General features: G+C 41.6%; 1 protein-coding gene across 3 annotated transcripts; it reads left to right on the forward strand.

Annotated features, from left to right (window-relative positions):
• The first annotated feature begins 890 nt into the window (after positions 1-890).
• LOC311101267 (ATP-binding cassette sub-family C member 5-like) lies at positions 891-10253 on the forward strand. 3 transcript variants are annotated; one of them, XM_084142395.1, is made up of 5 exons: positions 891-1160; positions 5139-5448; positions 5605-8385; positions 8664-8861; positions 9248-10253. In XM_084142395.1, the coding sequence occupies exons 1-2, from the start codon at positions 907-909 to the stop codon at positions 5362-5364; spliced, it is 480 nt and encodes a 159-aa protein (XP_083998521.1). In that variant the 5' UTR covers positions 891-906; the 3' UTR covers positions 5365-5448; positions 5605-8385; positions 8664-8861; positions 9248-10253. The 3 variants fall into 3 exon arrangements, with proteins under 3 accessions (XP_083998521.1, XP_083998522.1, XP_083998523.1); XM_084142397.1 differs by lacking the exon at positions 891-1160 and having other exon boundaries at positions 4804-5448; XM_084142396.1 differs by lacking the exons at positions 5139-5448; positions 5605-8385.
• The last annotated feature ends 5238 nt before the right edge of the window (positions 10254-15491 follow it).

Consider the following 15491-nt stretch of genomic DNA (forward strand, 5'->3'; position numbering starts at 1 on the left):
TTATAGACTGATCATTTCTTTGTCAGTGGGCAAACGTACAAAATCAGCAGGGGATCAAATACTTTTTACCCTCACTGTATGTTAGAGTTTACACTTCCTCTTCCAATTATAATGTGGGGAGGTCAAAATAATGAAAAACGATCTACCAAATCTATTCATAAAAATAAATAAAAATTACTTCTTGCCAATATCATGATAAGGCGAGGCATGTTATTTATTTATTTATTTAGTCCCTGGGCAAGAAAAGGTTGAAGACCCCTGGTCTAAATCCAAATCGAATTTTATTTGCCACATGCGCCGAATACAACAGGTGTAGACCTTAGAGTGAAATGCTTACTTACAAGCCCTTAACCATCAATGCAGTTTTAAGAAAAAAAGTGTTAAGTAAAAGATAGATAAGTTAAAAATAACAAATAATTAAAGAGCTGCAGTAAAATAAAATAACAGTAGGGAGGCTATATACAGGGGGTCTACAGGAACGTCCAGTCATTGCGTTAATGCTAGTTAGCAATTGCACTAACGCTAATTGGCAACTTCCTTCAAACTGCACGCGGAGACATACAAATGGTATCCATGAGATCATCTGACTCTGGGGAAGTAGATTAAGGTCTTCGTTGCCAAAATCCCAAACTATTATTTTAACATGAAGCTGCTTTTGTACTTGTGCATTACACTAAGTACTGTAACAACAATGTATATGAATGCATTGTTCCTTACAGAGCAATTTCCTAATGACTTTGTAACAGTAACGATAGTAATGAAGTTGAGCGTTTTTGGTGATTACACAAGTGGAATAAGTAATAGTCACTGAACCATCTGTCTTCTTGTCTTTTCTCTCTCTCCTTCTCTCTCTCTCCCCCCTCTTCCTCCCTCCCAGTGGACACGCGGCTGCCGTTCCAGGCAGAGATGTTCATCCAGAACGTCATCCTGGTCTTCTTTTGCCTGGGTGTGATCGGCAGCATCTTCCCCTGGTTTCTAGTGGCCGTGGGCCCCCTGGTGCTGCTCTTCACCATGCTCCACATGGTGTCGCGCGTGTTCATCCGCGAGCTCAAGCGCCTGGACAACGTCACCCAGTCGCCCTTCATCTCGCACATCACCTCCAGCATCCAGGGCCTCTCCACCGTCCACGCCTACAACAGGGGCCACAAGTTCCTGGACAGGTGAGATGTCGAGGTGTAGGGTGAAGTTCCCTCTAGACACTGATCTTGGGTCAGTTTCACATTTTCCCCACTAATGGTTAAAGGGATAGTTTGGGATTTTGGCAATGAAGCCCTTTATCTACAGTACTTTCCCAGAGTCAGATGATGTGGATACCATTTTTATTTCTCTGCATCCAGTATGAAGGAAGTTGGAGGTAGTTTCACGAGCCAATGCTAACTAGCTTAGCTCAAAGACTAGAAGTCTTCGGGTACAGCTAGCATTGCTAGCGCTAATGCTAATTAGCATTGGGTTGCAAAACTAAGTAACTTCCTTCATACCAGAGATGTTGAGTCACGTGACTTGGACTCAAGTACTAATCGAGTCGCAAATTTTGAGACTTGAAACTTGACTTGGCGAAAAGAAAAAGCACTTGCGACTCGACTTCGACTTGAGCATCTATGACTCGTGACTTAACTTGAGCTGTATGACTCAAGAGACTCTGGAAACTTGTTTAGATTTCCCCATCCCAAAATGGCATCACCTTCCATTCATCCTCTCACCACCTCTCCTATTGCAGCACCTTCTGTTATTAGCCAACCAACCTCAACAGATCACAATGCGCATCCAGTGGGCGGGGGGGGGGGGTAATGTTCTCAAACTTATTAGCTTGCAATAGGTCCCCCCTATCATTTGTGTCCGAAGTGGACAGCAAGTTTAGAATTTTGTTTTTAACATCCCTATTTATCAAATCAAATCAACCTTTATTTATACAGCACATTTCAGACATGGAATGCAACTTTAATGGAAATTACCATCAAGTACTCATTAAGTAAATTTAGTCAATTAACTGTATTAAGATTCACGCCAGCGGAGAGTTTACAACAACCTCTGCACAGGTCGGTCAGAAGCTCTACCAGGGGGCTGTCCCCAAGCACCTTTTATACTAGGATACACACAACTCACATAAACACGATTCATCCTCAGCACAAGGGAGGAGGTTTGGGTACGAAAGAGAATGTGTATCAAGACACCTGCTCCTGATTAAGTTCTCAGAGGCTATTTCTGGGCGTTCACCCAAGAAGCTCAAGGTTCTCTCTTGGGTATTGTCTGCTAACACACACACACACACACTGAAACGTCCTCCTCATGTGAGCACAAAGCGAACTAGTTATAAAACATGTCATGTAGAAAATATGTATTACATTATAGCAACCAATACACACAATCCTATAGCCAGGGTTAAACAATTCATAAGCTTATGTCATGATTTTTCCACCACACAACGCAATGTGCTTCGCAGGAAAAAACAAATAAAAAACAATGAAAATAAAAGCTGAAATATTTACTACACAACAAACATAAGATTAAAAAAACAAAATAATGACTAAAACTGAACGACCCTAAGGAAAAGCAAAGCTAAAAAGATGCGTTTTAAGATCTCTTTTAAATATGTCCACAGTTTCGGCCCCGCTCATGTTCTCTGGCAGGCGATTCCAGAGGCTGGGGGCATAATAACTAAAGGCTGCCTCTCCATGCCTCTTGGTCCTAGGCTTTGGGATAGTTAAAAGGCCAGTGCTAGAGGACCTGAGGAACCTACTGGGTACATAACTTAAAAGCATGTCTGACGTATTGGGGTGCAGAATCGTGGATTTATTTAAAAACCAATAGAATAATCTTAAAATGTATTCTAAAACTCACAGGCAGCCTGTGCAGAGACCTTAAAACCAATGTAAAGTGTGCTCGCCATCTGGTCTTGGTCAGTACCTTTGCTGCAGCATTCTGTATGTTTTGCAGTTGACCAATGGCTTTCTTGGCTAGACCAGACAGGAGAGCATTAAAGTAGTCAAGCCTGCTTGTAATAAAAGCATGGATGAGTCTCTCTGTATCAGCCTGAGAGAGAAACGGCCGCACCTTGTCAATGTTCCTCAGGTGGTAAAAAGCTATTTTGGTTACATTCCTAATGTGTGATTTGAAATTGAGTTAAGAATCTAAAATAGCACTTTGTTTTTTTACCTGTAGGCATACTATAAAACATTTTTAAATAGAAGTTTATCTAAATACATAGACAATTACCTACTGAATAATATCAGGTTTCTTAAATATGCTCATTCATGAATTCAACAAAAAAATATGGTGGTGGAGATTTTATAATCTCCATCATATAACAAAATGTTGCAATTTGTTTTTGTTTTAAACTTATTTTATAGCTTTGAATACCAGAAGAGTGAGATGATCAGCAGTGACCCTCAGCAACCTCACATTTCCAACTTCTGTACAACACAAACCATCCACAGCAAAAAGCTATCACCAATTCCATAATGTCAGACCTGATTGTGGATTGCAACATGCCCCTGTCCATCATTGAACACAAGCTTTAGTCACTTTTTGTCAGCGGTTGATAGCAAATACACCCAGTCTGCCACAGAGCCATAACCTCCAAGATTGACAACCTGGTTGCCGACAGGCAGACAAAACTCAAAGACCAGATGACACAAGCTGACCACGTCTTTGTCACGGTAGACATATGGTCTGACAGAAAGATGAGAGGATTCCTTGGGGTCACCGCTCACTGGATTGAAATGGAGAATGAAGTCCAATGTGCTGGCGTGTAATCGTTTTAGAGGATCACACACGGGAGCGAATATGCGAGCAGTTTGCAGGCATCTGTGAGGAGTACGGGATCAAACAAAAGCTAGATTACATTGTGACAATGCAGCTAACATAAAAAAGGCGTTCACAGTGTGCTTCCCAAGTGAAGAGGCTGTCCATGATGATCATCACCTAGATGATTCAGACATATGGAATAACCTGGAAGTTGAAGAACAGGAGACCATCGACACTACTTTGGGTAAAAATTGTCATCAACAACGTTTAAAGAGCTCCCGAGTGGCGCAGCGGTCTAAGGCACTGCATCTCAGTGCTTGAGGCGTCACTACAGAACCTGGTTCGATTCCAGGCTGTATCACAATCCAGCCGTGATTGGGAGGCCCATAGGGCGGCGCACAATTGGCCCAGCTTCGTCCGGATTTGGCCAGGGTAGGCCGTCATTGTAAATAAGAATTTGTTCTTAACTGACTTGCCTAGTTAAATAAAAAATAAAGTGATTTGCACATACATTGCAACTAGTGGTGGGGGATGGGTTGAAGGAGACTAAAGTTGTCAGTCCAGCTCATTCCAAAGTGTCTAAGATTATTTTTTATTTTATTTTTATTTAACCTTTTATTTAACCAGGTAAGCCAGTTGAGAACAAGTTCTCATTTACAACTGCGACCTGGCCAAGATAAAGCAAAGCAGTGCGATAAAAACAACAACAACACAGAGTTACATATGGAATAAACAAAACGTACAGTCAATAACACAATAGAAAATCTATATACAGTGTGTGCAAATGTAGTAAGTTATGGAGGTAAGGCAATAAATAGGCCATAGTGCAAAACAATTACAATTTAGTATTAACACTGGAGTGTTAGATGTGCAGAAGATGATGTGTGAATAGAGATACTGGGGTGCAAATGAGCAAAATAAATAACAATGTAAATAACAATATGGGAATGAGGTAATTGGGTGGGCTAATTACAGATGGGCTGTGTACAGGTGCAGTGATCGGTAAGCTGCTCTGACAACTGATGCTTAAAGTTAGTGAGGGAGATAAGTGTCTCCAGCTTTAGCAATTAGCTCATTGCTCCACACTAGCACCACTTTTAAAGAGGCGTTTGAGGGTGAGTTTGGAGTGAGGGGAATTCCTGCTGTAGTGAACACATGCTGGAACGCCACACTGAGGCAGGTGAGAGCAGTGCTCCATTGCGACTACGTGAAGTTGTGGATTGCTGGAAGAGGAGGAGCATAAGGAATTAATATTTTCATTGAGAGTGTATGAAAATATATGTACTCACTAACTGTATGTCGCTCTGGATAAGAGCGCCTGCTAAATGACGTAAATGTAAAATGGAAATGGAAACTACTGAAAGAGTTGGGTGACTTTCTTCAGCCTTTTGCAGAAGCCACAGATATTACCGAAGGAGAGAAGTTGTCACAATCCGTGCGATGGTTCCTTGCATTCTTTCCCTACACCATCATCTGGAGACGCAGAAACCACAAGCGAGCTACCTTACTGGCCTGGTCAGAAGTCTCCAAGCATCACTGAACAGGAGATTTCTTAGAATCTTCATCAAAGTCAAGATGACACCCTTCTCAGACCATGTCTATTTAAAGCAGCTGTGCTAGAGCCATCCTTCACACTGATGTGGCTGGAACGACATGTTCTGGTGGATGATGGACTTAAGGAGAAGGTGACTGAAATGGTGAAAGGTGTGTATGTTTTTATCATAAAAATATTCAAAGTTTACCAATATAATTAATACTTAGCCTAATTCATTTAATTTATACAGCATTTTAATGTAAATAGTAAACTAATAATAATAGTAAGACTAACCTTTTTGTTTCTTTTTTTTGTTTTTTCATCAGATTTAATTCTGCAAGAGGCTTCAGAGACTGGGCAACCTGTGGATCCAACCACAACTGAGGAGGAGGACTGTTTTCTGGGAGAGGAGTCAGGGATGTTTTCAGCATATTGCTAAAGACAAAGGAGAGAAGTGTGTGGCACTCCAGCATCTCAGTTCAGCCACTACCTTGACATTTGCGAAGGACAGAACAACCTCTGGGCTATCAAAAGAAACACAATTATTTCACTGTTCCGAGTGGCGATGAGGGTCTTGACAGTGCTTGCTTCAGGTGCTCCTGTGGAGCGTGTGTTCAACCATACTGCGGCCCCATCGCTCACAAATGGGTGATAGACTCTTGGCCAATTTGATATTTTGCAAAAGCAATGCATTGTAAGAGAGAGAGGAAATTAATGATAATGTAGCATAAACGTACTTACATTGCCTTGCAAAAGTATTCATCCCCCTTGGTGTTTTTCCTATTTTGTTGCATTACAACCTGTCATTTAAATTGATTTTTATTTGGATTTCATGTAATGGACATACACAAAATAGTCCAAATTGGTGAAGTGAAATGAAATAAATTACGTGTTTCAAACAATTACAAAAATCAAATAACGGAAAAGTGGTGCGTGCATATGTATTCACCCCCTTTGCTATGAAGCCCCTAAATAAGATCTGGTGCAACCAATTACCTTCAGAACTCACATAATTAGTTAGATTTCACACAGGTGGACTTTATTTAAGTGTCACATGATCTCAGTATATATACACCTGTTCTGAAAGGCCCCAGAGTCTGCAACACCACTAAGCAAGGGTCACCACCAAGCAAGCAGCACCATGAAGACCAAGGAGCTCTCCAAACAGGACAGGGACAAAGTTGTGGAGAAGTACAGATCAGGGTTGGGTCATAAAAAAATATCAGAAACTTTGAACATCCCACGGAGCACCATTTAAATCCATTATTAAAACATTGAAAGAATATGGCACCACAACAAACCTGCCAAGAGAGGGCCGCCCACCAAACCTCACGGACCAGGCAAGGAGGGCATTAATCAGAGGCAACAAAGAGACCAAAGATAACCCTGAAGGAGCTGCAAAGCTCCACAGCGGAGATTAGAGTATCTGTCCATAGGACCACTTTAAGCCGTACACTCCACAGAGCTGGGCTTTACGGAAGAGTGGCCAGAAAAAAGCCATCGCTTAAAGCACAAAATAAGCAAACACGTTTGGTGTTCGCCAAAAGGCATGTGGGAGACTCCCCAAACATATGGAAGAAGGTACTCTGGTCAGATGAGACTTAAATTGAGCTTTTTGGCCATCAAGGAAAACGCTATGTCTGGCGCAAACCCAACACCTCTCATCACCCCCCGAGAACACCATCCCCACAGTGAAGCATGGTGGTGGCAGCATCATGCTGTGCGGATGTTTTTCATCGGCAGGGACTGGGAAACTGGTCAGAATTGAAGGAATGATGGATGGCGCTAAATACAGGGAAATTCTTGAGGAAAACCTGTTTCAGTCTTGCAGAGATTTGAGACTGGGACGGAGGTTCACCTTCCAGCAGGACAATGACCCTAAGCATACTGCTAAAGCAACACCTGAGTGGTTTAAGAAGAAACATTTAAATATCTTGGAATGGCCTAGTCAAAGCCCACACCTCAATCCAATTGAGAATCTGTGGTATGACTTAAAGATTGCTGTACACCAGCGGAACCCATCCAACTTGAAGGAGCTGGAGCAGTTTTGCCTTGGAGAATAGGCAAAGATCCCAGTGGCTAGATGTGCCAAGCTTATAGAGACATACCCCAAGAGACTTGCAGCTGTAATTGCTGCAAAATATGTCTCTACAAAGTATTGACTTTGGGGGGGGTGAATAGTTATGCACGCTCAAGTTTTCTTTTTTTTTGTCTTATTTCTTGTTTGTTTCACAATAAAAAATATTTTGCATCTTCAAAGTGGTAGGCATGTTGTGTAAATCAAATGATACAAACCCCCCAAAAATCCATTTTAATTCCAGGTTGTAAGGCAACAGAATACGAAAAATGCCAAGGGGGGTCAATACTTTCGCAAGCCACTGTAGAAGATATACAATGGCTACTCTGAAGGTTGCACTTGTTTTTATTGTATAGTCATGCAAAAACAAAACTTTTTGGATTGTGTTTTTTTGTTGAAACCTTAAGACTAAAAGTATTGTCATTGGTGCCATTTGAATGGCCTTTTCTATCAGTAATAGTAATACCCCAAAAAAACATTTCTAACATGATCTTTGACTCAAGTTTATTATGGAGTGTAAGAAAAACAGGAAATAAAAAATTCCATTGAAATTGGCATAAAACACTTGACTGGACTTGAAACTCAAAATTAGGGACTTGTGACTTGACTCGACCTGAGGTGTGGAACTGTACTTGAGACTTGCCCATTATTACTTGGGACTTACATTTACATTTTAGTCATTTAGCAGACGCTCTTATCCAGAGCGACTTACAGTTAGTGAATACATATATATATTTTTTTATACTGGCCCCCCGTGGGGATCGAACCCACAACCCTGGCGTTGCAAACGCCATGCTCTATCAACTGAGCTACATCCCTGCCGGCCATTCCCTCCCCTACCCTGGACGACGCTGGGCCAATTGTGCGCCGCCCATGAATCGAGACTTGAAGGTGAAGACTTGAAGGTGAAGACTTGAGACTTGCTTAGGACTTGCAAAATTGTGACTTGGTTCCATCCCTGCTTCATACTGGATGCAGAGACATAAAAATGGTGTCCATGAGTTAATCTGACTCTGGGGAGTAGTTAAAGGTTAGTATGGGGTGAGGGGAAGCTGATCCTAGATCTGTACTGGAAAACATGCTCCACCAAACCCCTCAGATCAGTCTCGTTAAATATGTGCTATGGAAGTTTAGTTTATAATTGTTGTTCGCTTGAATGTTGCCTCTATTGTTCATATATGATGTCATATTAATCAATGTATCTCACAGCCTTAGTTCTAGGCAAACAATATGCCTTTGTTCATGAGTGTGGGGAGGCTTTACCCTTTCAGTACAGTGAGGTAATTTATGTATCTTCTGTCCATTTAGGGCACCCCTTTTGGCTCAAGAGCACCCCCAGAGACAAAGTTCCATATAGCCCCTTTTAAATAAATGGACTCGGAGACGGATTCTCTGATCCAGGAGACAATCCGCAATGCCTTTCAAGACTGCACCACCCTGACCATAGCCCACCGGCTGCACACCGTACTCAACTGTGACCGCATCATGGTACTCAACCAGGGACAGGTACACACAACACAAGCTCATCTACTGTACACTCACTTGCCTTTTACGAGAGATTAGTACTATATGTGTAGCAGAACTAGCTAGCTAGTGAGTCCTGAAGCTGTGTTGCCCTGTAGCTCAACCTAAGCATGGTTTTAGTAGGGCAGGAAGCTGCTTTGTGGTCACAAAGTTGTTTTAAACAAGGGTTTGCATCTCGGGTCGGTCATACAGAGACGGAACGTGAGGTTACATACATTCACATTTCCTGTCTCTACAACTGGCTAATTGGCTTGGAAGGCTTTTAGGTCTTACTAAATCAACATTTATGTAGTGATACTCCCTCACATCTATGCTCCAAGGAATCCCTAAAGCCTTGTTTTGTTTTCCCCATCCTCCATTTCATTTAGGTGGTGGACTTTGACGAGCCGTCCAACCTGCTGGCCAATGAGAACTCTCGATTCTGTTCCATGCTGGCTGCCGTAGAGAACAAGATCTCTGTGAAAGGCTAAAATGGGTACAGGAGGCGCAGACATGCCCTGGAGATGAGGAGAGGGGAGGACGCTCCCACAAGGCTCCAGCCATCCGACCTCTCCCTCCGTGGTCTCACCCTCCTCCTCTGCGTACCCACCCTGAGCTTACCGCTCGGCCTGTGGAGGGGTGCAGCATCGGACCATGGAATTAGAATTCTACGGTTGCATCATATCCTTGGTATAAGGCAAGAGCTGCCCTGAGGAGATGCTTGCTCAGAAACCATTTCAGCTGGAATGGTCAGGGAACCACTGATACTGTACTGTCGTTAGTAATATATAACAAATAAAGCTTTACATGTAGCTATATTCATAGCATAACTGGTCTGTTTTATAGAATTCATATATACATATATTTACAGTGGTAAAATATGCTTTATTTTCTACTGACTGTATGTACAATACAGCCCCTTTGCACTGATGGTGAAGTTACAGCGGCTCGCCAGTGCCATCTGCTGGTGGGGAGGGGAGGTCCTGCGACTGTCTACATAAATTATTATTATGGCAACGAAAAAGATGCCTGTGATTTAAACAAGATTGCATTCTCTTTGCCCTGACCCAGTGAATCTTTGTTATGTGTGTGTGTAAATGTGTGTTGTCAGTCCACTCATTGACACTGTTTGGACCAGAACCAACAGATTATAAAACACCTGCACTGGGTGTAGTAGGGAACCTCTGTATCCTGTCTTTGCAGGGTTGAGGTGATGCTCAAATACTGCAATTACGAATAACCTCGGCAAGCCTTGCAGAATGTGTGTGTCGTTCGGTCATTTCTATTACTTTTTATAGCCTTAGCATGACTTCATTAATGCCTTGTTAACAGGGTAGGATGAAGTGGAAAGGGATCGCTTTAAAATATTCTATCAATAAAACTATTTAAAGTTTACCTGTTTGTGTTCTTTGTCTGTGTTGTTGATGGGTGAGGGAGAAAGGGAGAATATATCTAAAAAAATTACAAGTGGCAGCAACATGCTGAATTTGGAGTACAACTTATAATTGAATATTAAAATTGGCAATACTAACTTAAACACAAACAGATCTAGGCGATGAAAGTGAAAAAAGGGGGATGTGGGAGAGGGATGGTAGGCTATGATTGACGAAGGGAGAACATAAGATCTACACATTATATACAGTCAGAGGCGAAGCTAGGCCCTGCCAGATTGAATACTGGCCCACCCAATCAGGGGGTTTAAAAAATATATATATACACTACCGGTCAAAGGTTTTAGAACACGTACTCATTCAAGGGTTTTTCTTTATTTTTACTATTTGATACATTTTAGAATAATAGTGAAGACATCAAAACTATGAAATAACACATGGAATACTGTAGTAACCAAAAAAGTGTTAAACAAATCAAAATATATTTGAGATTCTTAAAATAGCCACACTTTACATTTTAGTCATTTGGCAGACGCTTTTATCCAGAGCGACTTACAGTTAGTGCATACATTTTTTTTTTCATACTGGCCCCCCGTGGGAATCGAACACACAACCCTGGCGTTGCAAACGCCATGCTCTACAAACTGAGCTACACAGGACTACTTCGCCTTGATGACAGCTTTGCACGCTCTTAGTATTCTCTCAACCAGCTTCACTTGGAATGCTTTTCCAACAGTCTTGCTGAGCACTTGTTAGCTGCTTTTGCTTCACTCTGCGGTCCGACTCATCCCAAACCATCCCAATTTGGTTGAGATCGGGGGATTGTGGAGGCCAGGTCATCTGATGCAGCACTCCATCACTCTCCTTCTTGGTAAAATAGCCCTTACACAGCCTGGAGATGTGTTTGGTTATTGTCCTGTTGAAAAACAAATGATAGTCCCACTAAGGCCAAACCAGATGGGATGGTGTATCGCTGCAGAATGAATTTTAAATAAATCACAGTGTCACCAGCAAAGCACCCCTACCATAACACCTCCTCCTCCATGCTTTACGGTGGGAACCACACATGCAGAGATCATCCGTTCACCCACACCGCGTCTCACAAAGACACAGCGGTTTGAACAAAAAATCTCAAATTTGAACTCCAGACCAATGGACATATTTACACCGGTCTAATGTCCATTGCTTGTGTTTCTTGGCCCAAGGAAGTCTCTTCTTATTATTGGTATCCTTTAGTGGTGGTTTCTTTGCAGCAATTCGACCATGAGGGCCTGATTCAAGCAGTCTCCTCTGAACAGTGGAGGTTGAGATGTCTGTTACTTGAACTCTGTGAAGCATTTATTTGGGCTGCAATTTCTGAGGCTGGTAACTCTAATGAACTTATCCTCTGCAGCAGAGGTAACTCTGGGTCTTCCATTCCTGTGGCGGTCCTCATGAGAGCCAGTTTCATCATAGTGCTTGATGGTTTTTGCGACAGCACTTTTAGAAACTTTGAAAGTTCTTGAAATGTTCCGTATTGACTGACCTTCATGTCTTAAAGTAATGATGGACTGTCGTTTCTCTTTGCTTATTTGAGCTGTTCTTGCCATAATATGGACTTGGTCTTTTACCAAATAGGGCTATCTTCTGTATACCCCCCCTACCTTGTCACAACACAACTGATTGGCTCAAACGCATTAAGAAGGAAAGAAATTCTACAAATTAACTTTTAAGAAGGCACACCTGTTAATTGAAATGCATTCCAGGTGACTACATCATGAAGCTGGTTGAGAGAATGCCAAGCGTGAGTAAAGCTGTCATCAAGGCAAAGGGTGGCTATTTGAAGAATCTCAAATATTAAATATATTTTGATTTGTTTAACACTTTTTTGGTTACTACATGATTCCATATGTGTTGTTTCATAGTTTTGATGTCTTAACTATTATTCTACAATGTAGAAAATAGTAAATATAAAGAAAAACCCTTGAATGTGTAGGTGTTCTAAAACTTTTGACCGGTACTGTGTATATATATATAAACTTGATTTGTTGGTTATATTGTCTACTGGCTTATCAGAATGGTTAAATGCAAAAGAAGATTCCTGGGATCTAATGGGTTACATCGCAATCATATAGTATATCACAAGCTCATAGCATACAGTCGGGAAGCGCGCAGCGTGCGCAAGGCAAATATGAAATGGCTGATTGCAGGTGTCAGTGAGAAGCATTTAAAATAGCCCTAGGCCCAGTGGCAACCCGTAATTTTTTGGGATTGCCTGTTTTGCATGTTATTTTGACATTAATACGTGTCACATATCAGTTTGCAAACAATTTTTAAAAAATCAAAAATTATAATTGAGTTACAAACTTGGTCTCTTTTTTGCTTTCTTGAGTAAGGCAGCTCCAAAATGCAGGTGTTTCAGCCTAGCTCAGTGCTTTCTGTGGTGGTGGGGCAGCCAGCGGAAAATACGGAGTGTAGGGGTTGGTAATGTTCTCTAGTTGCGCCGTGATTGAGTAATGTTCTCTAGTTTCACCGTGATTGGCTCAGTGTTCTGTCACTCATGGCGACACTACGTCACCACCACAATTCAAGCCCCTTGGGTGCTGCCATATAGTTACATTAGAAGTGCCCATCCAAGAAGGCTCAAGGTCATTGGCCACAGATAAAATCACGTTATATCTACAGTAGCTTTGATTGGACATATCATGTCAACATCATACTTTCAAAATCTTAGCTAGCAAGCTAGCAGTCATCATCATGAGTCAAGTCAACAATCTACTGGCAAATGCTTTTTAATCCTTGTCATATGAAGATAAATAATAGATCAAACGTATCGGTGCTCATTGGCCATTGGACATAAACATTACACAACAAGTTGGAAACCGCAAATTCAACAATGAGTGGTTTGGAAGGAATTAGTGGCTAACTGCAAGCATTGCAAAGCAATCACTAGCCTGCTATTCAGTGGAGTGGGTTTGTGGTTCCAAGTCTGGGTTTAAGGATCTCTTTTCCAAGCTTAAAAGGATAAACATTTAACATTGGCCATGCTGTCAATCCAGAATGACTTCTGCCGCGCTCAAAACAACTGTAAACTCAGAACTGGAAAATCTGACTTCAGTGAGTTCAAGACAACTGAGAACTCTGAAAAAAACGAGTTAATCCAACTCGGAATTGCAAGTCGGGAAATCGGGCCTCTTTCAAGAGCTCCGACCTGAAGATCACTGACGTCATCATGATTCAACCTTGTTTTTTTCAGAGTTCCCAGTTGTCTTGAAAGCACCATAAATCCAGAGAATGCCAGACTTTGATGACAAAATTTCCCACAGAGGACCACCGCGCCACCTTCCTGTTCAAGTGAGCACAGCACAACAAGGTGAGTCCAAAAATGTATTGTATGCTGCTGCATAAATGATGTAATATTACATTTACATTTACGTCATTTAGCAGACGCTCTTATCCAGAGCGACTTACAGTTAGTGAATATTTTTTATTTATATTTTTTTATTTTTTTTATTTTTTTATACTGGCCCCCCGTGGGAATCGAACCCACAACCCTGGCGTTGCAAACGCAATGCTCTATCAACAGAGCTACATCCCTGCCGGCCATTCCCTCCCCTACCCTGGACAACGCTGGGCCAATTGTGCGCCGCCCATGAGTCTCCCGGTCGCGGCCGGCTGCGACAGAGCCTGGATTCGAACCAGGGTCTCTAGTGGCACAGTTAGCACTGCTATGCAGTGCCTTAGACCAATATGTCAGGGATATATTTATACTGTAGCTAAGAAAGTAATACTAAGTGTATGTTGTGTAGTAAGCTGTTAGCAGCCTATGTGCCTCACCCTAATAATTGGGTCCCTTTTCCCCCCTCTTAATTTCACCTACTGTTCTGACTTGGAACATGTAGCCTATAGCCTGTTTTAGAGAAATGTAATCATCGAATATTGTAAGAGCTTTTATTGTCTGCTTATATGGCCCCTTTATTTATCCTACGGTTCTGACTTGGTGTACAGGGAGAATACTGTAAGAACGGCCCATGTTCTGAATTCTGTCACTGTACATTTCAAAAGTGCTGAACAAATAGTTATATTGACTACGTCCATCCTAGCTCGCTCATGAATGTCTTAATTGAAATTACGGATTGGCTCTTATCCTCTCGTCGTCCCCTTATGCCGTAGTTTGTACATCTCAATTGTCAGTAGAAACCACATTTGTTTAAGCAAGTCAGCCATATCAGCGATGCTTTTTTTTAAAGGCAGTAAATGAGGCTGAATGAACTGTTTCACTGCCAGACAAGGCTCCGCTGATAGCCAGCTGTAGCAGTGGTAAGGTGTTGGGACTGCTGTTGGGACTCTGCTGTTAGGACAGCTTTATGTAGGCCCTAACAGTTTGTGGGCACCGTTTGAGTGCAATTAATGTATAGTTTAGTGTTTTGTGTTGTGTTGTGGCTTTGCTGGCATGCATTAAAAAATATACCAAAAATGCTTGCCCCACCAAGATTTACATGCTAAAATCGCAACTGCCTAAATTCAATCATGGGAAAGACACAAGTCATTCTGAATGATCCTTTAAAATGATTTAAGCCTGTAGTGTAGTTTATTCCCATTAGCAGGCTACAACAGGACTAATATATTTGCACTAGTGGGCACACAAATCCAAAATAATAAATGTGATTGCAAAATTGTGGTTACACATGGTCTGCGGTTGTGAGGCCGGTTGGACATACTGCCAAATTCTCTAAAATGACATTGGAGGCATCTTATGGTAGACAGATTAATATTAAATTATCTGGCAACAACTCTGGTGGACATTCCTGCAGTCAGCATGCCAATTGCACACTCCCTCAAAACTTGAGACATCTGTGGCATTTTGTTGTGTGACAAAACTGCTTAAGAGTGGCTTTTTATTGTCCCCGGCACAAGGTACACCTGTGTAATGATCATGCTGTTTAATCAGTTTTTTGAGATGCCACACCTGTCGGTGGATGGATCTTGGCAAATTAGAAATGCTCACTAACAGGGATGCAAAAAAAATTGAGCACAAAATTTGAGATAAATAAGCGTTTTGTGCATATGGAACATTTCTGGGATATTTTATTTCAACTCACTTTACATGTTGCGTTTATATTTTTGTTCAGTGTAATTTATCGATAGGGTCCATGTGACATTTTAGCTAACATTTCATCACAGCTACAGTATCAATGCCGATACAACAACCGTCATATGTTGTTTGGCTTTAAAATGTTCTAACATGGGCTTTAATGTGGAT

This window comes from Coregonus lavaretus (assembly GCF_964263955.1).
Source record: "Coregonus lavaretus genome assembly, chromosome: 26".
Taxonomy (NCBI): Eukaryota; Metazoa; Chordata; class Actinopteri; order Salmoniformes; family Salmonidae; genus Coregonus; species Coregonus lavaretus.